The 23,399-nt window shown below is 42.9% G+C and overlaps 1 protein-coding gene across 3 annotated transcripts in view; it reads left to right on the forward strand.

Moving 5' to 3' along the window:
* The window catches only part of LOC141370723 (dynein axonemal heavy chain 9-like), a 149,762-nt gene that overhangs the window by 115,708 nt on the left and 10,655 nt on the right, over nucleotides 1-23,399 (forward strand). For all 3 annotated transcript variants that reach the window (XM_073881722.1, XM_073881723.1, XM_073881724.1), the window contains one exon: nucleotides 1,708-1,890. In XM_073881722.1, coding sequence (XP_073737823.1) covers nucleotides 1,708-1,890 — 183 coding nt within the window. The remainder of the gene's footprint in view (nucleotides 1-1,707; nucleotides 1,891-23,399) is intronic.

Raw genomic sequence — 23,399 nt, forward strand, 5'->3', positions numbered from 1 at the left:
TCCGTCCTGGGCTCCTCCAGGTCTGTGCACCTGCTCCCTTCCCTGGCTGTCCTCCCTGTCCTCTGGCCTGGTCTCCAAATCCTGCTCAGCCTGATCAAGACAGAAGAGAACCCTGTTTCTCCATGTTCCGTGTATTTTGGGACAGTGCCTCCAGACTATCTTTTCATCTCTCTGTGCAGTGTCCGAATGGCCGCTCACTGATATGGGGCTGTTTCTTCAAATTCCGCTCCAGAGATAGAAACATGATATAAATTTAGTCATTTGTCTTCTATCCCAGCAGCACCTCTCAGGTACCATTAAAATTCTGTTCTGGTTTTTGCTGTGACAGCCCCAGAGACCCCTTTCTGACAGGGAGTGGAGGTTTTACTTTCCTTTCTCAGACATCAGCTCTTTTTCTAGAGACTGTATTGTGTGTTAACAATACAAGGCAAAGTGAATATTAATAATCATTTCTGTAGCTCTGTATAGCTTTCAGATGCCGCCACATCCATCAGCTCCCTCAATTTGATCTCTGCATCAGCCCTGGGAGTTGGGGGGGAGGGGGCAGGTGGAGAAAGATGCTCTTGGAAATTTTTATAGATAAAAATGGAGGCCTAGCTGACTTGCTCACACTCACATGGTTAACGCATAACAGAACTTTATTAACTGAGCCAAGGGTCTTTGGTTGCAAGCAACAGAGGCAAATTTAGCTGAAACAGGCAAGAAATAGCCCACTGTGTCAAAGGAACCAACCTGAGAAAGGACAGAAATCCCAATGGCTCCAGGGTCCTAGGGGGAGAGAAGAGTGTCCTTTCAGGGCACTTGGGTCAGTGGCTCCATCCATTTCCTGTCCCTGAATCTCAGGCTTGAGATTCACATTTTTCTGCTCCTGGGGATGAGGATCTGGTCGGCCTACTTAGATCATGGGAGGATGGGGCCCGTGATGGCACCCCAAAACGATGGGGAGGAGGGGACTTCACAAGCAGAGATGGGGAGCTGTTATAGGAGATGAGGAACAATGCCCATCCCAGCAGGTGCTCCTGGAGCCAAGCTCTCATGACCCGGGAAGGGCTGGCTTCCTCTCGCTGGTGTGCGCCCTCCTCCATCCCTCCCCACTGGCCACATGTTCTATTATGTCCACACTTGTTCCATTTTTCTTTCTCTGCTGACAGACCTCCTGGCCTTACTCATTTACCTCAAAATGGCAGACTCAGCCTCCAAGTGCTTGCTCCCGAATAACCCAGGATCTCAGTGCTTCGGTTCCCATCTTCCAGGAGAGACACCCTGGTGGTTCCAGCTCCCCTGGTCTAACTGGCTGACAGTCTGTGTGGTGAAAGGCATCGTGGGGCTGGGAGGAGGTTGATATGATAGATGGGGATGCTTCTTCCAGGACCCAAGGACAGAAAGTGCAGGGCAGCCTCACGGAAACTCAGAATGGAGAGTGTGAATTTATATGTATTCATCACTGCTGCTCATCACTGCAGCTTCCTATGGTCTCAAATGACCACCCTGGGCTATCCTGTGCCTTTCCAGTTTGATCCCCACTGCTAACCAGGCCAGCCTCTGGGTTTTCCCAACTCCCGATTCTTGGAAAGGCACCTGTGTTCTCTTCTTCAGCTGGTCAGCCCGTGGGTGGGCGACTGGCATCTTTACCTCCGTGTCACGGGGGAATGGAGTCCTGGAGGGTTCGAAGTCCTTCTTAACCCTGTGTTTCCCATTGCGGGGCAGGTCAAGGCCCTCCTGGAAGAAATCCTCGAGCGAGTGACAGACGAGTTTAACATGCCAGAGCTGCTGGCCAAAGTGGAGGAGCGCACCCCCTACATCGTCGTCGCCTTCCAGGAGTGTGAGCGGATGAACGTCCTCACCAGGGAGATCCGGCGCTCGCTGAGGGAGCTGGACCTCGGCTTAAAGGTAGGGGGTGGGGGGGGGGGTCTTGGTGGGAAGGGGCAAGGCCAGAGGACACAGCTGGACCCCCCCAGGGCAGAGAGGGAGGAGGGGTTACCGGGGACCTGGGAGCTGGAGAGTTGTCCTAGAGCAATCCGAATGCCTGAGAAGGCATCACTCCCAGAAACTGGAAGCGGCCGGGCTGCAGGGAGGCCAAGACCCAAAGTTCTATAAAGTCTGAAGCCGTACTGAAGTTAGAATGTGCTAGACTGGCTGGTCAGTGTATGCGAGCTGCCCAAGGAGACCACACTCTGAGGAGCAAGCTAGACAAAAATTTTGACAGCCTGGTGTCTTCTACTGACATAGTTGCTTTCGTGGGGGTGCAAAGGAGCACTGGATAAAAGTAGAGGTTCTAGGGGCGCCTGGGTGGCTCAGTCGTTAAGCGTCTGCCTTCGGCTCAGGTCATGATCCCAGGGTCCTGGGATCAAGCCCCACATCGGGCTCCCTGCTCGGCTGGAAGCCTGCTTCTCCCTCTCCCACTCCCCCTGCTCGTGTTTCCTCTCTGTCTCTGTCAAATAAATGAATAAAATCTTTAAAAAAAAAAAAAAAAGTAGAGGTTCTAGAACTAGATGGCCCCAGCGTCACTTCCTCTCTCGAGGCCTTAAAGTGGCTTAGATCTCACTGTGTCTCAGCTTCTTCACCTGTAAGAGGGATGATGGTCCGACTTCATAAGGCTTTGGGGAAGGATGAAATAAATTCATTTACATCAAATGTTTAGAACAATCCCTAGTGTGTAGTAAGTACCCCCAAAGTATTAGCTGATAATTATTATCGCCTCATTAGGGGAAAGAATGGTCATCTTTTTACAACTCCGAGGTTGCAGGAAAGATCCAAGATACTGCACAACCTCTGCATTTCTCTTGAGCAATGGAAGAGTCTGTTTCTACCCCCAGTTACCTAAACACGTTTACTTGATGTGCCAGGAGGTAATTACGTCAGGGGCCTGGCCCGGACCCTCACAGAGGAGCACTGTGATTACCGGGCACCTCTGTGACAGGCACACGGGGGGTCCTGCTGCCTCTCAGGAGCTGAGGAAGGGGACTGTTGTCAGCATACACGGGCACGTTCATTAACAGAACTGCGGCCCCAGACAGAGGGAAGGTGAGAACCCAGTTTTGTAGCTCGGAGTTACGTGAGCGCGGGAGAAACAACTGTGTTTTGTCACAAGTAGTCACCTAGAAACTATGGAACAAGACTGCAAATTCTACATTAGTGGGCCTCTTTTTTTTAATCTGTTAATTTCCTCCTCCCTAGTATACATGGAGGGAAGTAAGGAGAAAGGACAGACAGAAAGAGATGGTGAAGACAGTATTTGGTAATGTTTCCAAATTACGGTCCAGCTTGTAATCAAATGAAATACAGCATTCCATAGGACGATCTCAAATGTAAAGAAGGACTTGGCAGGTCACATTATGCAGCTCTATTACTGCGGTACACAGGTCTCCACTAGTAATGACCTCGAGCGGGTTTGCTGCACTCTCAGCTTATGGAGTCCGTGCAACTGGCACAGTCTGTTTACCCATCCGCCTTCCAATTCGTGCATTTTTCGTCCAAGAGCCACGGCCGTGGTCGGGTGGCATGAATCGCGAGCATGCCTGGGTGTAGATGAAGAGGGCAGGTGAGGAAGTGTCTCTTTGCTCTCAGTCTAGTTCAAGCAAAGCTGACCATGAGCAGCTTGGGCAGGTCTGAGCACTCCCCGCTGGAGGGTGCAGGGAGATGGAGAGGGGAAAGGCTTCTCCAGAAGGAGGCCTTGGAAGAACGAGCAGGCAGGCAGATCATAACACAGGGCACACAGAGAGATGTGGGAAAAGAAAGGAAGAAACAAGTCTGTGGCATCAGGGGAGGCTCCAGCAGAGAAAGGGTGGGAGTTCAACAGGTGGGAGGAGGAGAAGAATCTTCCAGACGGCCGACAGAGGAGCCCTAACCCTGCTCTGAGTCACCTGCTTCGACCAGAGCAGAGGGTCCACTCAGGTGAGTAAATGTGACGTGTGACAGGCAGTCAGGACAGCTGTGGGTTGCCTTTCTCTCCTGGTCCTTCTGGGAGCTGGAGAACAGGCATTTTAAAATGCTGTCATCTAAACCCAGTCTCATGGCCTGGCCGTCGGGCCCCCTGGGGGATTTGTCACAGCACACGTCCCAATCCCACCGCTGCGGCTGGGTTTTAAGCAGTAGCCAGGTGATTCTGGTGATGGGCCGTTTGTGAAGCACAGTGTTAAGACAAGCAGGTGGAGGGAAAAGATGGAAAAGGAGCGTGCCAGGGGACGGCAGCCGAGTTCAGGGAAGGGAGAGTGTTTAAGCCTAGGGGAGAGAGAAAGGAAAGGCAGCAGAGACAGGAGCGACCTGAACGGGAGGGTCCACAGGACGGCCCCACTGCGCAGTGTCTGACACATTCGGACTGAGGTTCTCCTGAACAGTCACAGAGGACAGAGGGCAACTCACACTACCCAGCACACCAGACAGACAAACCCAAACGCTCTGCCCAGATGGGACACCAAAGTCAGGAGAGGTCTTTTTTAAATCATGAAGTCAATACTCTTAGCATTTATGATAAACTTTTATTTGTATCCATTCGTAATTGGCTGGATGGGAAACCATAAGGCTACCACCCACAAAGTATCAGCTGAACTGAGAGGCACAGTAATGCTAAGCTCGAGGACTGTAGGAGCTCAAAGCACACAAAAGTGGTAGAGGAAGATAGGGTAAGCACCAAAGAGAGGTCAGTTTGTCATAACCATGTTCCCACAGAGAAATTCACCACAGTAAGACATCTGGCTCCTAGCCTTACACAATGAAGACAGGTTCTGCGAGTATCCAAGCTGACTGGCCAAAGGTCCTGAGTCCCACTAACCAAATGCACAAAACCCTGATGTACAAAACTCCTAAAGGCCAATTTGTTTCTCTATATTAACTAGGTATAACTTTCAAAGGGCCATATACTCATGGCAGTGGGCCCAGAAAATCCTCTGCCTAGGTAGATAAATTCTATGAGAAGCTAAATTCCTAGACCTTTGCCGTCTACAGTAGCAGCCAACGATAGGTTAGCACTTAAAATGTGACTAGTTCTGTAAGCATAAATTAAACACCATGTTTAGGAAAGAGGTTGGGAAGATGGTGGAGTAGGAGGGCCCTAAGCTCACCTCGCCCACAGATACAAGGTAACACGTCATTGTAACTAACCCAGAAAATGACTCGAAGACTGGCAGAACGGACTCCACAACTAAAGCTAAAGAGGCCACAGCAAAGAGGGTGGGAAGGGTGAAGACACAGTGTGGAGCTACAGCAACTGTGGCCATCCATGGGAGGCAGGCAGCTACAGACAGAAGGGGAGAGACAGACCATCAGCCAAGGAGTCCTCACAGGGAGGACGGATCCCCGTAACACCCGGCTCTGAAAACCAGAGAGGCCAAATTACATGAGTTCATATGACCAGCGCGACTTAAACCTAGAATTTTACAGAGCAGCAGGCTCAGCTCTGGGAGAGCCAGAGGCCTAGAGGAAACGGAGTCCCCGCCCTTAAAGAGGCAGCACAATGAATGAAGGGCCTGTGCAGATACCACATAGAGCAGCAGTTTGAAAAATGCCTGGGGCATCGGGGAGGGACAGTTAGTTACTGATCTCAGAGCAAGTCTGGAGGGGCAGAGATGCTAGGGAGACTCCTCCAGGAACAAAGGAGCTGCCAGGAGCCATTTCCCTTCCCCTGCCCTCCAGCATAACCACACCACCACCGGTGAGAACCACATGCTTCCACTGCGCCCCATGCCTCCAGCCTGATGCTGTGGGTTCCCTCCTCCAGAAGCCCAGTGCAAATCTTCTAAGACCACGTCCCCCCCCCCCCCGCCCCAGCTCACACACTTTGCAGATCCACCCCCTCCAACCCAGCTGGCCTTAATCCCCAGGGCAGCGGCAGGTCCCCTCCCTAGAGAACCAACGCACAAACCTTGCCAGCGCTGCACACCCCACACGCATCGCGGAGCTGCCCCCCTCCATACACTCCGGGCCAGAGCCCATCCAAAGTGGTAACTCAAAGCTCGCAGTGTGCAAGCAGCTCCATGTCTGGGCCAGCACCACTCACAAGTGACTTCTGCCTTGGGAGGTGGGGGGGGGGGAACAACCACACACACACACACGCACGCACGCACGCACGCGCGCGCGCGCACCTGCACACGGCAGCCCCACCCAACAATGAAAGCTGCTCAGGGGACAATACAGGAAAAACACCCTGCAGTTTGCTGCCACTACATCTCTGGCAAATGCCTGGTCTGACAACTCAAACCCACAGTGGCCCCAGACTGGCCCACTAACAGGACATGGACCAAACCCTGCCCACAACAGGTGAAGAGAGCCACTGCAGATGACCGGACTGAAGGAAAGAGTGGCTCAGCCCCAACAGGAAGGCACACATCACACACACAGGAGACACCCCTGAAGTGCTAGGTTCCAGCAAACAGGGCACTATTTCCAAGAGCAGGAGATGCAGCTGACTTTCCTAACACTGAGAAACAGACACAAACAGATAAAATGAGGACACAGAGGAATATGTCCCAAATGAAAGAACAGCAGCAAGAGACCTAAGTGAAATGGATACAAGTCATATGCCTGATAGAGAATTTAAAGTAATGATCAAAGATACTCACTGGACTTGAGGAAAAATGGAGGACATCAGTGGGACCCTTACCGATGAGATAAAAAAGAACTAATCAGAGATGAAGAACACAATAAATGACATTAAAAATACCCTAGAGGGAATAAATGGGAGGAAAGAAGTAGAGGAATGAATTAATGAACCAGAACACAGGTAATGGAAAGTCATTGAGCAGGTGAGAGAAAAAAATTACACAAAATGAGAAAAGACTTAGGGAATTCAGCGACACCATCAAGCATAATAACATTCAAGAAGGTAGGGCTCCCAGAAGGAGGAGAGAGAGAAAAGGGGGTAGAAAAATTATTTGAAGAAATAATAGCTGAAAACTTTCTGAATCTGGGAAAGAAAACAGAAATCCCAACAAAATCAACCCAAGAAGGTCCACACCAAGACACACAACAAAAAGTAGTGATAAAGAGAATTTTAGAAGGAGCAAAAGAAAGCAGTTATATAAAAGGGAAACCCCCTAAGGCTATGAGTGGATTTTTCAGCAAGAACTTTGCAGACCAGAAGACAGTGACACAATATATTCAACGTGCTGAAAGGAAAAAATCTGTAGCCAAGAATACTCTTCAGTAAGGCTGTTACTCAGAACAGAAAGAGAGAGAGAGAGAGTTTTCCAGACAAAAAGGAATTCGTCACCACTAAACCAGCCTTACAAGAAATGTTAAAGGGGACTCTTTGGGTAGAAAGGAAGGACCATAAGCAGGACGAAGAAAAGGAGGAAGCACAAAGGCAGTAAAATTACCTGTATCTATAAAAATCATTCAAGGGATTCACAAGATAAAAGAATATAAATTATGACACCACATACCTAAAATATGGGGGACAAAGGAGTAAAAATTTAGTGCTTCTAGATTTCAAACTTAAGCAACCATTAACTTCCTATAGACTGCTATATGCAGAAGATGTTATACACCAACCTAATGGTACCTTCAAGTCAAAACAGTAATAGATATGCAAAAAATAAAGAGAAAGGAATCCAAACAGGTAACTAAAGAAAGCCAACTTACAGTGAGAGAGCAAGGGAAGAAAGGAACAGAGACTATAAATACAATCATAAAACAAGTAACAAAATGGCAATACATACATACATACCTATGAATAATTCTTTGAATATAAATGGACTAAACCCTCCAATCAAAAGACACAGAGTGACAGAGTAAATAAGAAAATAAGACCCATCTATTTGTTGCCTACAAGAGACTCATTTCAGACCTAAAGACAGATGCAGAATGAAAACAAAGGGATGGAGAAACATTTATCCGGAAAATGGATGTGAAAAGAAAGGTGGGGTAGCAATACTTAGACAAATTAGACTTTGAAACAGACTAAAGAGAGACAAAGAAGGACACTTCATAATCATAAAGGGTTGATCCAACAAGAAGATGTAACAATTGTAAATATTTTTTAAAGATTTTATTTGTTAGGGAGCAAGCAAGCGCACAGCAGGGGAGCAGGGATCCCGATGCGGGACTCGACCCCAGGACCCTGGGATCATGACCTGAGCCGAAGGCAGACGCTTAAATGACTGAGCCACTCAGGCGCCCCAACAACTGTAAATATTTATGCACTCAACGTGGGGGCACCCAAATACTTAAAACAGTTAATAATAAAGTAATCAACAGTAATAAAATAATAGTATGGGTCTTTAACTCCCCACTTACATCAATGGAGAGATCATCCAAACAGAAAGTCAACAAGGAAACCATGGCTTTGAATGACACATTGGAGCCGATGGATTTAACAGATATGTTCAGAACATTCCATCCTAAAACAACAGAATACACATTCTTTTCAAATGCACATGGAACATTCTCCAGGATGGATTACGTATTAGACCGCAAAACAAATCTCAGCAAATTTAGAAAGATTGAAGTCATACACCATGCGTCTTTTCTGACTACAACACTACAAAACTACACCACAACACTACAAAAAAATCGACCACAAGAAAAAAATCTGGAAAGAACACATGGAGGTTAAATAACATGCTACTAAACAATGAATTGGCCAACCAAGAAATCAAAGAAGTCAAAAAATACATGGAGACGGGTGCCTGGCTGGCTCAGCTGGTTAAGCGTCTGCCTTCAGCTCAGGTCATGATCTCAGGGTCCTGGGATCGAGCCCCACGTCAGGCTCCCTGCTCAGTGGGGAGTCTGCTTTTCTCTCCACCCCTCCCCCTGCTCATGCGTTCGCACTCTCTCTTTCCCTCTCTCAAATAAATAAAATCTTTAAAAAAAATTACATGGAGACAAATGCAAATGAAAACACAAACAATCCAAAAGCTCTGGAATGCAGCAAAGGCAATTCAAAGTGGGAAGTTTATAGCAATACAGGCCTACCTCAAGAAGCAAGAAACATCTCAAACAATCTATCCTTACACCTAAAGGAGCATAAATCAGTAGAAAGAAGGAAATAATAAAGATTAGAGGAGAAATAAATGAAATAGAAACTAAAACAAAACAAAGCGAAAAACAAAAAACAATAGAACAGATCGATGAAACTTGGAGCTGGTTTTTTTTAAAAGATCAACAAATTGATAAACCTTTGGCAGACTCATTTAAGAAAAAGAGAGCAAGGTGGGGGTGCCTGGGTGGCTCAGTCGGTTGAGCATCCAACTTTTTTTTTTTTTTTAAGATTTTATTTATTTATTTGTCAGAGAAAGAACAGGAGCAGCAGGGAGAGGCAGAGGGAGAAGCAGGCTCCCTGCTGAGCATGGAGCCTGACATGGGACTCAATCCCAGGACCCCAGGATCACAACCCAAACCGAAGGTAGACGCTTAACCAACTGAGCCACCCAGGTGTCCCCAGCATCCAACTCTTGATTTCAGCTCGGGTCATGATCTCAGGGTCATGGGATCAAGCCCCACATCAGGCTCCATGCCAAGATTCTTTCTCTCTCCCTCTCCTCCTCCCCAGCCCACTCATGCACGCTCGCTCTCTTGAGAGAGAGAAAAGAGGCTCAAACAAAATCAGAAATTAAAGACAAGAAGTAAAAACCAACACTGCAATAATACAAAGGATTGCTAGAGATTATGAAAGATTATATGCCAACAAACTGGAAAACCTAGGAGTAATGGATAAATTCCTAAAAGTATATATAACCCCCAAAACTGAATCAGGAAGAAATAGATAATTTGAACAGACCAATTGCCAGCAATGAAATTGAATCACTAATCAAAAAACTCCCCAAAACACAAAAGACCAGATGGCTTCACAGGTGAATTCTACCAAACATTAAAGAAGAGTTAATACCTATTCTTCTCAAACTATTCCAAAAAATAGAAGACGGAGGAAAACCTCCAAATTCACTCTATTTGGCTGGCATTACCCTGATACCAAAACCAGATTAAAGACACTACATAAAAACAGAACTATAGGCCAGTATCTCTGATGAACATAGATGCAAAAATTCTCAACAAAATACTAGAAAACTGAATCCAACTATGCATTAAATAAGTCATTCACCACAATCAAGTGTGATTTATCCCTGAGATGGAGTGTTTCAATATTCACAAATCAATCCACATGACATATCACATAAATAAGAGAAAGGATAAAAACCACATGATTGTTTCAATAGATGCAGAAAAAGCACTTGACAAAGTACAACATCCATTCATGATAAAAAAAAAAAAACCCCTCCACAAAGTAGGGTTGCAGGAACCTTCCTCAACATAATAAAGGCCATATATGAAAAGAGAGCACAAACAAGGGGAGAGACAGAGAGACAGGGACAAGCAGACTCCCCACTACTCAATCGTAAGACCCCAAGATCATGACCTGAACTGAAGTCAGACACTTAGCTGACTGAGCCACCCAGGCACCCCAGGAATCGTTTTTGATTATTCAGATGTTTTAGGACATCAGACTAATTTTTTTCCCCAAGCTTCCGGTGGCTAATTCACAAAACCTGTTTCTAAATACGTGAAGGATGCTCAAACTTGAAGTCCAGCTTGCTGACTTGGAGAACTACTCCAGCTCTTTACTCTGATCCATTGTGTGCTGACTTGATAGTGCAGTTCTGATAGGGCCTTGCTTTGACCCTTGGACGGCTTACAGTCACCACTCACCAGACAGCCACCCTGGCCCACATGCCTTCAGGGCTTCCAGCGCTCTGTCAGAAGACCCAGCTGGATGGACTGCGGTCACTCTCGGTCTGGAAGCTGAGGGGCATGGCCCGTATCATTCCCACTGCCCTCCCCATCCCCTCCCCTGCTCCAGAAAAATGAAAGCTGGTTGCAAAGACCAGTTTCACAGGGAAGAAAAAGCAGATAGGAACTGACCGTCAGGACAGGGTGCAGCCTGCAGTCCCTCGAGGAGGAGAACATGGGTGTTGCTGACCCCCTTGTGAGCCCAGGGCACCAGCTGCTTCAGACCCATCAGGAGTGCCCTTTCCAAATGGACGTTCCTGGCCCTCTGGAGGTTGGAGTCCTTAGATTGCAGCCTAGGAACCTGAGCTTTTTTATTTAAAAAAAAAAACTAATAATAGCTCACTGACTTCAAAGAATGAAGACCTATAGGAAAAATAAGGTTTTTACTCAAGATTATGAAAGCATGTCTTTATAGGGATGAATAAAGTGGTTAAGGTCAGAGCCAGCTAGCCTTTGTATCTATGATAAGGGCTCCCCACCGACCCCAGCCTTTAGTTCTAGATTCACCTGCCATGCTGACATTCAGCAAGCAAGTCACAGGACCCTGAAATGCAGCAAATTCCTAAGACAGGGATTCAGTGTTTTCTTGGTAAGTTTTCTTCTGACTCTTGACCTGCAAGCAAGTACAGATATTAATCAGTGATACAGAGGATCCAATGGTTTCCTCTTTTCCGGAATTGTTCTTCACTCTCAAACTGGCAAAATCTCAGAGACAGTACATTCTTGAAGTTTCTTTCACTCCCACATTCAATTAGCAAATGCAAAATCGTGGTCAGAATAAATTAACATCATATTTTAAGCAGATGTGAGAAATTTTTAAGAAAGCCAAGTTACACATTTTACGCTCCTCTATCAAAATGAATTCAGAAGTCCAAATGCTGTTAAAAATTAAGTATGGCATATATTTTAAGATTTCATTTTTTTAGAGTTTTTAGGTTCACAACAAAATCAAGAGGAACATAGAGAGATTTCCCACATCCTCCCTGCCCTCCCACAGAGCCTGCCCCACTATCCACGTCTCCCAGCACAGTGGTGCACTTGTTACAACTGAGGAGCCTACAGTAACTTACCACAATCACCCACAGTCCATAGTTTACATTGGGGCTCACTCTTGATGGTGTACATTCCAGGGATTCGGACAAATGTGTATGACACGACTGTGATACTTGGCAGAAAGGGAAGAAGAGAGGCGATCCCTTCGTTGTACAGACTTACTATGGAAATCGGGCTACTGCTCAGGAAAGAGCCCCACAGTTCAACTGAACTGAGGACACACAGAGCAGAGCTCAGAAAGGCCAAGGTAGTGGGGTGTGTAGGGCAGAGTGCCTACGGCAGGGAGCTGCCCAGACAAAAAGCCTCAGACGTCCGCAGAGGGACCGAGACTCTGGCTGGCTACTGCTCTGTACATGAGTGAGAAAAAAACTACCCAAGGCTGGGAAGGAACCATGACACAGGAGCAGAGAGAACAATCCGCAGAGCTCACACAGAGCTGGGAATAGTTCCCACTAGCTGGCATACAGAGAAATTAAAAAACAAAGTTTCAGGGAAGATTCTCAGAAAGGTATCAACTTAGTAAAAGGACTAAATTGGACCCAGACTAAGACTGAAAGCTAGTCTGTACTCCCCCAACAGCAAAGATGAAATTAAAGCTGCCAACAGATCCACTGAGTTCAAGTAAATTAACTGCAGGCAAAAAAAATTCTTTCCCGGGGCACCTGGGTGGCTCAGTCATTGGGCGTCTGCCTTTGGCTCGGGTCATGGTCCCAGAGTCCTAGGATCGAGCCCTGCATAGGGCTTCCTGCTCAGCGGGGAGCCTGCTTCTCCCCCTCCCTCTGATGCTTACCCTGCTTGTACTCTCTCTCTCTCTCTCTCTGTCAAATAAATAAATAAATAAATAAAATCTTTAAAAATTCTTTTCAGCACTATTTAAAGGAATACAACAAAATCCAGCACTCAAAAATGTAAAATTCATAGTGTCTGACATGCACTAAACAAATTACAGACATGTAAAGAAGCGGGAATATATGACCCATATCCAGGAGAAGACTGGATCAGTTGAAATGGCACCAAAAATGGCAAGGATGATGGAATTCGCAGGCAGGGTGGTTAGGACACCATCCTGAGTTTGCTGTGTCTGTTGAAGGAGACAGAAGAAAATACAAACGTGATGAAGTACAAATGGAACATATAAAAAGAACGTACAGAGATGGAAAATGCAATAGCCAAATGAAAAATGAGACCTTTGGAAGATTTACAGCTGATGAAAACATAGCAAAAGAAACTACCCAAAGTGAAGGAAAAAAAATACTGAAAAAAAGTAAATAGCACATCAGGGACCTGTGGGATAATATCTAGCGGTCTAACACATGTAACTGGAGTCCCAGGAAGATGGAGGTGAGGGAGAGAGTCAAAAAAAAAAATACTTAAATAAGGGCCATGGTTTTGCAAATCTGTCAAAAACAAATCCACAGGCACAAGAAGCTCAACACACCCCATGCAGAATATACCTAATGAAAACTATGTAAAGTTACCTCATGATGAAGTTGGTGAAACCCCAGGGTAAAGCAGGCAGGATGAGGGGCAAGGCGGGAGTGGGGGTGGAGAATATGCAAAGGAGCAAAGAGAGAAATGACAGCAGACTTCTCGCAGGGAGCTATGCAAGGTGGAGACAGTGGAGAGATATCATGAATACTAAAGGAAAAGCACCAAAAAGAAAATGATAGGGGTGCCAGGGTGGCTTAGTCAGTTGGGTGTTTGACTCTTGATTTCAGCTCAGGTCATGGTCTCAGGGTCATGGGATTGAGCACCGTGGTAGGCTTCTTGCTCAGTGGGAATTCTCCTGGAGGTTCTCTGTCTCCTTCTGCCCCTCCTCCCCGCTCTCGCTCTCTAATAAATAAATCTTTAAAAAGAAGAAAACGATAAACCCAGAACTCTTTGAGTAGCCACAACAAAAACAAAAAACAAACAAACTTTCAAAAAAGAAAACTAAATACAGGCATACCTCATTTTGTTGCATTTCACTCTACTGAGCTTCACAGATACTGTTTTTTTGTTTTGTTTTTTACAAATAGAAGGATTGTGGCAACCCTGCATCGAGCAGGTCTATAGGTCTCATTTTTTCCAACAACATTTGCTCACTTTGTTTCTCTGTGTCACATTTTGGTAATTCTCACAATATTTCAAACTTTTTCCATTATTATTATGGTTATCTGTGATCAGTGATCTTTGATATTGTTGTAATTGCTTTGGAGTGTACAAACCATGCCCATTTTTTAAAATATTTTTTATTTATTAGAGAGAGAGAACACAAGCCAGGGGGAGAGGCAGAGGGAGAAGCAGACGCCCTGCTGGGCAGGGAGCCCAACACAACGCTCAATCCCAAGACCCTGGGATCATGACCTGAATCAAAGGGAGACCCTTAACTGAGCCACCCAGGTGCCCCAACCATGCCCATTTAAAACAGCAAACTTGATAAATGTTTATGTGTTCTGACTGCACCACTGACCAGCCTCCCTCTATCTCTCACCTTCTCCATTTGGCTCCCTCTTCCCTGGGACACAACAGTATTGAAATTAGGCCAATTAATAACCCTAAAACAGCTCCTAAGTGTTCAAGTGAAAGGAAGAGTCACACGTCTCTCACTTGAAATCAAAAGCTGGAAATGATTAAGCTTAGTGAGGAAGGCATGTTGAAAGCCAAGAGAGGCCAAAAGCTAGGTCCCTTATACCAAATGGTTAGCTAAGCTGTGAATGCAGAGGAAAAGTTCTTAAAGGAAATTAAACTGCTTCTCCAGTGAACACACAAATGATAAGAAAGTAAAACAGCCTTATTGCTGATAGGGAGAAAGTTTTAGTGGTCTAGATAGAAGGTCAAGCCAGCCCCAACATTCCCCTAAGCAAAAGCCTAATCCAGAGCAAGGCCCTAACGCTCTTCAATTCCATGAAAGTGGAGAGAGGTGAGGAAGCCGCAGAAGAAAAGTCTGAAGCTAGCAAAGGTTGGTTCAGGAGGTTTAAGGAAAGAAGCCGTCTCCATGACATAAAAGTGCAAGGTCAAGCAGAAAGTGCTGATGTAGAAGCTGCAGTAAGTCCTCCAGAAGATGGAGCTAAGATAACTAATGAAGGTGGCTACACTCAGCAACAGATTTTCAATGTAGATGAAACAGCTTTCTATTGGAAGAAGATGCCATCTAGAACTTTCATAGCTGCAGAGGAGAAGTCAATGCCTGGCTTCAAAGCTTCAAAGGACAGGCTGACTCTCTTGTTAGGGGCTCATGCAGCTGGTGACTTTAAGTTAAAGCCGATGCTCATTTACCATTCTGAGAAACTTAGGGCCCTTTGGCATGATGCTAAATCTACTCTGCCTTTGCTCTATCATTGGAACAACAAAGCCTGGATGACAGCACATCTGTTTACAACATGGTTTACTGAATATTTTAAGTCCACTGCTCAGAAAGACGCCTTTCAAAATATTACTGCTTGTTGGCAATGCACCTGGTCACCCAAGAGCTCTGATGGAGATGGACAGTGAGATTTATGTTGTTTTCACTCCAGCTAACACAACATCCATTCTGTAGCCCATGGATCAAGGAGTCATTTCAACTTTCGAATCTTACTATTTAAGAAATACATTTCGTAAGGCTCTTGCTGCCGTAGATTGTGTGATTCCTCTGATGCATGTGGACAAAGTAAATTGATAACCTTTGGAGAGGATTCACCATCCTAGATGCCATCAAGAACATGTGTGATTCATGGGAAGAGGTCAAAATACCAACATGAACAGGAGGAGTTTGGAAGAACTTGATTCCAACCTGCTTAACGACTGAGCCACCCAGGCGCCCCTGTACATTGTTTTTTTAGACATAATGCTATTACACACTTAGTAGATTACAGTATAATGTAAACATAACTTCACATGCACTGGAAAACCAGAACATTCATTTGACTCGCCTTATTGCAATATACAGTTTCTTGCAGTGGTCTAGAACGGAACCCACAGTATCTCTGAGGTATGCCTATAAGCATGTTCTCAGACAACTGAAAGAACTCATGTCCAGTAGGCCTAAAATATAAGAATGTTAAAAGAAATTCTTCAGACAGAAAGAAAATGATACTATAAAGAAATCAGGATCTACACAAAGTAACAACTGTCTCCATAGATGGTAAATATGTGAGTTGTATTAAAGACATTTTTTATCACTTAAAAATCGTAAAAAATAATTAACTTTTTAAAACAAAAATAGTAATTACTATGGGCTTTATAACATATGTAGAACCAAATGAATGTCAACAATAGCATAAAAGATAAGAGGGGAAGACACAATTAATATGCTGTACGCGATGTGGCATATTATTTGAAGGTAAACTGTGGTAACTTAAAGACATATACTGTAAATCCTAGAGGTGGGGTCAGCAAACTACTGGCCTGCAGGCCAAATCCAGCCCACAACCTGTTTCTGTAAGGAAACATTTACTGGAACATGGCCAGCCATTAATTTACACGTTGTTTATAGCTGCTTTTGTGTTACAACTGACGAGGTGAGCAGCTGCAACAGATATCGTGTGGCTTGCAAAGCCTGCAGTATTTATTATGTGACACTCTACAGAAAATTTGCCAACCCCTGCCCTAGGGCAACCACTAAAATAAATTAAAAAAAAATTGGTAGATTTAAACTCTGTCATATTGATAATTACATTAAATATAAATAGTCCAAGCGTCCAAAGTACTGATTAGAACTGTCAGAACAGATAAACAAGATGTAATAATATGCTGTTGTGTTGGGAGCCTGTCCCCAGATCACTCCCTCAATTGAAGGCTGGATCTTAGCATACAGTTATACATATGACTGAGATTGTTATAATGGGACAGTAAGAATACACACACAGCTGGATCATGAAGGAAAAAGTCACAGGCAGAGTCAGGAGAAATCCATATGCAGACTTCCTTATGCTATAGCCCTCCTGTGAGGTATCACACAGAGTATGATCCTATATCCAGAGAAAATATTTTAGGAATGAAGGGGAAATCAAGACATTTTCTGATGAAGGAAAATCGTAACGGAATTTGTCACCAACAAACCAACCCCAAAATATGGGAGGAGGAGGGGAGAGTCTGAGATGGTGATGTAAGTAGACCCTGAACTCAACCCCTCCACGGTCACACCGAGTCTACACCTATATATAGAACAGTTCCTCCTGAAAAGGAAGTGAAGGCTGAGTAAACAGCTTCTGCACAACAAAGGATAGAGGGCCTACATACAGTGGGGAGGGATAATAGTGAGGGACCAGGAGCAGATTAATCCACCAGAAGAAGAGAGAGAAGGGGCAGGAAATTTATTTGAAGAAATAATAGCTGAAAACTCCCCTAACCTGTGGAAGAAAACAGACATCCAGGTCCAGGAACCACAAAAAGTCCCAAACAAGATGAACTCAAGAATGGTCCAAACCAAGACATATAATAATGTCAAAGATTAAAAATAAAGGGAGCATCTAAAAAGTGTCAAAAGAGAAGCAACGTTATATACAAGGGAAACCCCATGAGGCTATCAGCTGAGTTTTTAGCAGAAATTTTACAAGCCAGGGTGCACCTGGGTGGCTCAGTCAGTTAAGTGTCTGACTCTTGATTTTGGCTCAGGTCATGATCTCAGGGTCGTGGGATCAAGGCCCACGTCAGGCTCTGCACTGAGCATGGAGCCTCCTTAAGGATCTTTCCCTCTCCCTCTCATACCCTGCACTCTCTCTCTTAAAAGAGAAAAGAAAATCTTACAAGCCAGAAGGGACTGGCATGATAAAGTCAAAGTACTGAAAGTAAAAAACCTACACCAAGCATACTCTACCTAATAATGTTACCATTCAGAATTTAAAGAGAGTTCTCAAACAAAAGTTAAAGGAGTTCATCACCATTAAACCAGCCATACAAGAAATGGTAAAGAGACTTTTTAAGCAGAAAAGGCCATAATTAGAAATAAGAAAATTACTTTTTAAATTTCATGAGTCAAAGCAAATATAAAAGTAGTAGATCAATCATTTATAAAGCTAGTATGGCATTACCCTGATACCAAAACCAGGCAGAGACACACACACAAAAAGAAAACAACAGGTCAGTATCTCTGATGAACATAGATTCAAAAATCCTGAGCAAAATATTAGCAAATCTAATTCAACAATACATTATATAAATCATTCACCACGATTTATTCCGGGGATGCAAGGGTGGTTCAATATTCACAAATCAATCAATGTGAAACACCATTTTAACAAGAGAAAGGATTAAAAACATGATCATTTAAATAGATACAGAAAAGCATTTGACAAAATTCAATATCCATTTATGATAAAAACTCTCAACAGGTGGGTTTAGAGGGAACATACTTCAACATAATAAAGACCATATATTAAAAACTCACAACTAACAATCATACTCAACAGTGAAACACTGAAAAGCTTTTCCTCTTAAGATCAGGAACAAGACTGTAGGCTCACTCTCACCACTGTTATTCAACCTAATTCTGTAAGGCCTAAACACAGCAATGAGACCAAAAAAAAAAAAAAAAGAAAGAAAAAGAAATAGAACGCATCCAAATTGGTAAGGAAGTTAAACTGTCACTATTTGCAAAAAAACATATTATACACAGAAAGCCCTAGAGACTCCACCAAAAAAACTATTAGAAGTAAAAAATGAATTCAGTAAAGTTGCAGGATACAAAAGCCTGTTCATACTGTTTCAATACACTAATAATGAAGGAGCAGAAAGAAATAAGAAAACAATTCTAATTGCTTCTTGGCCTTTTGGCTAGGATTAAGTGAAGAAAACAATTCTATTTACAATTGCAACAAAAAGAAAAAAAAAAAACTAGGAATAAACTTAGCCAAGGAGGTGAAAGACCTATACTCTGAAAACTACAGGACACTGATGAAAGAAAGTGGAGATCACATAAACAAATGGAAAGATATTCCATGCTCATGGACTGGGAGAACCAATATTGTTAAAATGTCCACACAACCCAAAGCAATCTACAGATTCAATGCAATCCCTATCAAATTACCAACCGCATTTTTCACAGAACTAGAACAAATTACCCTAAAATTTATATGGAGCCCCAAAAGACCCCAAATAATCAAAGCAATCCTGAGAAAGAACAAAACTGGAGGTATTACCATCCCAGATTTCAAGGTATACTCCAAAACTGTAGGAATGAAAACAGTATGGTACTAGAACAAAAAAAGATACATAGATCAATCGAACAGAACAGAGAGCCCAAAATAAACCCATAATTATATGGTCAATTAATCTACGACTAAGGAGGCAAGAATATACAATGGGGAAAAGACAGTCTCTTCAACAGTGTTGGGAAAACTGGACAGACACATGCCAAAAAATGAAAATGGACCACTTTCTAATACCATACAAAAATTAACTCAAAAATGGATTAAAGACCTAAATGTGAGACCTGAAACCATAAAAATCCTAGAAGAGAACACAGGCAGTAATTTCTTTGACATCAGCCATAGAAACATTTTTCTAGATTAAAAAAAAAAACAAAACTGAAATACCTACATGCAAATCTAACAAAACATGTATAGGACTTGTGTGCTGAAAACTATAAAACAGTGATAAGAGAAATTAAAGAATATATAAATAAATGGAGGGACATACTGTGTTCACGGATTAGAAGACTACATAGTAAAGATGTCAATTTTACTCAAATTGATACACAGGTTTAATGCAATTCCTACCAAAATCCCAGCAAGAACCGTTTGTAGATACAGGGAAGATCATTCTAAAGCTTATGTGGAAAAGCAAAGGAACTAAAATAGTGAAGACAATTTTGAAAAAGACTAAAGTAGGAGGAAGCAGTTTCCCTAATTTCAGAACTTATTATATAGTTATTGTAATCAATACTGTGTGGTATTGGTAGAGGGACAGACACACAAAACAGAATAAAGAAACTGGATATAGATTTTCCCAAATATCCCAACTGATTTTTTTGTTTTGTTTGTTTTGTTTTATTGTGTTATGTTAATCACCATACATCATTAGTTTTTTTTTTATTTTTAATGTTATGTTAATCACTATACATCATTAGTTTTTGATGTAGTGTTCCATGATTCATTGTTTGTGCACAACACCCAGTGCTCCACGCAGAACGTGCCCTCTTTAATACCCATCACCAGGCTAAACCATTCCCTCACCCCCCTCCCCTCTAGAACTGTTTGTTTTTCAGAGTCCATTGTCTCCCATGGTTCGTCTCCCCCTCTGATTTCCCCCCTTCATTCTTCCCAACGGATTTTTGACAAAGGTGCAAAAGCAAGTCAATGGGGGAAAGAAAGCCTTTCAACAAACAGTGCTGGAGTAATTTGACATAATAGGCAAAAATACTGACCTCAAGCTAAGTTTCACACCTTGTAAAAAATTAACTCAAAATGCATCAAGGACTTAAGTGTAAAACTTAAAACTATAAAACTCCTAGGGGGAAAAAAAAACCAGAAATCTTCAAGCTGGGGGGCAGGGGCAGGAAAATAGTTCTTAGATATGACACCAAAAAACACAAGCCATAAAATAAAAAACTGATAAACTGAACTTCATCAAAATTAAAAATCTTTGCTCTAAAAAAGACCCTTTTAAGAAAATGAAAAGCTAAGCCATAGACTGGGTAAAAGTATTTGCATCCCCATATCTGAAAAAGGACTAATATCAAGAATATATAATTTTACATTGTCAATGGTAAAAAAAAAAAAATTCGAAAATAAGCAAAAGATATTAAGACATTTCACCAAAGAGAGTATACAGGTGAGAAATAAATACATGAAAAGACACTCATCATCATTAGCCATTATGAAAATGCAAATTAAAATCACAAGATATCACTACACACCTATCAGAATGGCTAAAACAAAAAATAATGACAACTCCAGAATGGGAGACGATATTTACAAATGACATGTCCGATAAAGGGTTAGTACCCAAAAATACAAAGAACTGATACAACCTAACACCAAAAAAAAAGAAGTAATCGAACATCTCTCATCATCAGGGAAATGCAAATTAAAACCACAATGAGAAATCACCTCACATTTGTCAGATTGGCTAAAATCAACAACACAAGAACAAGAAACAGCACGTGTTGGCAAGGATGCAGAGAAAAAGGAACCCTCTTGCACTGTTGGTGGGAATGCAGACTGGGGCAGCCACTGTGGAAAAACAGTATGGAGGTTCCTCAGAAAGTTAAAAATAGAACAACCATATGATCCAGTAGTTCCACTACTGGGTATTTACCCAAAGAATATAAAAACACTAATTCGAAAAGACATAGGCACCCCTATGTTTACTGCAGCATTATTTACAATAGCCAAGAGATAGAAGCAGCCCAAGTATTGATCCATAGTTGAATGGATAAAGAACATGTGATTATATATACGTAAATATATATATATAAATATAATATGTAATATGTAATTGAACACACACACAATGGAATATTACTCAGCCTTAAAAAATGAAATCTTGCTATTTGCAACAACATGGATAGATCTAGAGAGTATAATGCTAAGCAAAACAAATCAGAGAAAGACAAATGCCATATAATTTCACTCATATGTGGAATTTAAGAAACAAAACAAATGAGCAAAGGGAAAAAAGAGACCAACCAAGAAAGAGATCCTTAACTATACAGAACACGCTGATGGTCACCAGAGGAGACAAGAGTGGGGGGCGGGGAATAAGTGATGGGGGTTAAGAGTACACTTGTCCTGTATAAGTTTCCTCTTGCTGCTATAATAAGTTACCCCCAGCTTAGTGGCTTTCAAGACTTTATCTTACAGTTTCAGAGCTCAGAAGTCTGAAATGGGTCTCACTTAGCTAAAGTCAAGATTTGGGCAGAGCTGTATTTATTCTGCAGGCTCCAGCGAAGAATCCACTCACTTGCCTTGCCCAGGTTCTCCCTTCCTTGACCCATGGATCCTTTCTCCATCTTTAAAGCCAGCAGCAAAGCATCTTCCAATCCATCTCTGACTCTGACCCTCCTGCCTGCCTCCAACCCCAATAATCCAGGATAAGCTCCCATCCCCATTTTAAACTCCTAACTTAGTCACATCTGCAAAATCCCTTCTGCCACATGAGGTCACATCTTCACAGGTTCTAGGGATTGGGACGTGAACATATTTGGAGGGGTCATTACTCTGCCTACCATGCATATCGTGGAATACTTCTTAGCAATGAAAAGGAATCGACTGTTTGGTACAATGAAAAGCCTGGGTGAACGACCAGGGGATTATGCTGAGTGAAAAGCCAATCCCAGAATGTGAAAGGTTTTATAAATTATTCCATTTATATAATACGGCTGAAATGACACATTTATAGAAGTGGAGAACTGATCAGTCATTACTAGGGGTTATGGAAAGGGTGAGGCCAGGAGGAAAGTCAGTGTGCCTAGAAGGGGGCAACATGAGGGATGCTGTGGTGATGGAAATGTTTATATTTTGACCGTACCAATGTCAGCATCCGGTTTGTGATATTGTACTGTAGTTTTGCAAAATATTAGCACTGCAGACACTTGGGCAAAGGGTACACAAAACCTGTCTGCATTATGTCTTGCAACTGCAAGTGTGTCTACAATTATCTCAAATAGCTTAATTTTTTTTTTAAGATTTATTTATTTATCTTAGAGAGCGTGGTGGGGGTGGGCAGAGGCAGAGAGAGAATCCCAAGCGGACTCGCCACTGAGTCTAGAGCCTGATGTGGGGTTTGATCCTAGGACCCTGAGATCACGACCTGAGCCGAAACCAAGAGTCGGATGCTTAACCAACTGAACCACCCAGGCGCCCCTCAAATAGCTTAAATAGAAAGCAATGGAAATACTTCCCAATAAATTTTATAAGGCCAGAATTGACTTGATACCAAAACCAAAGATATTATGAGAAAAGAAAATAAGGGACAAATATTCCTCATAAACCCAAATACAGAAATCCTTGGCAAGATGTTGGTAAATGAAATCATACAAGACAAGAAAAGGATAATACATCATGGTTACATGGGGTTCATCCCAGAACTACAAGGTTGGCTTTAACATTCAAAAATCAATCTATGGAGTTCACTGTATGAATGTACTACATAAGAAAACCATATGATCATCTTTAAAGATGAAAAAAAAAGGGTTTTATAAAAATTTAACACCAAATCTTGATTTTAAATATCAGAAAAATAAGAAAAAGGACTTTACTCAACTAAATAAAGGACATCTAAGAAAAACTGACCACATTTAATGATGAAAGACAATTTTTTCCCTCTGAGTTTGGAAACAAGCAAGGATGTCCACCCTTATGACTCTCATTCATCATAGTAAAGGTGGTCCTAGATAGTGTAATAAGGCAAGAAAAAGTTACACAGACAGGGTCTCATAAAAGAGAGGGTTTGAACTCCTTTTTTTCCCTTTGCACTAAATTTAATTTTGATACTTAATGTTATTTTATTAATCAACAGTTTTTAGGGAAACTTTATTAATACCTAAGTTATAAACTGCACATAATAATGAATTAGTGGGGTGGCGCAGTTGGTTAAATGTCTGACCCTTGGTTCCAGCTCAGGTCATGATCTCAGGGTCGTGGGATCGAGGCCAGCCTCAGGCTCCACACACAGTGGGGAGTCTGCTTGAGATTCTCTCTCCCTCTCCCCACCAAACCCCA

This window comes from Callorhinus ursinus, unplaced genomic scaffold (genome assembly GCF_003265705.2).
Source record: "Callorhinus ursinus isolate GAN/ISIS: 27379988/994484 unplaced genomic scaffold, GSC_fseal_2.0 scaffold43, whole genome shotgun sequence".
Lineage (NCBI taxonomy): Eukaryota > Metazoa > Chordata > Mammalia > Carnivora > Otariidae > Callorhinus > Callorhinus ursinus.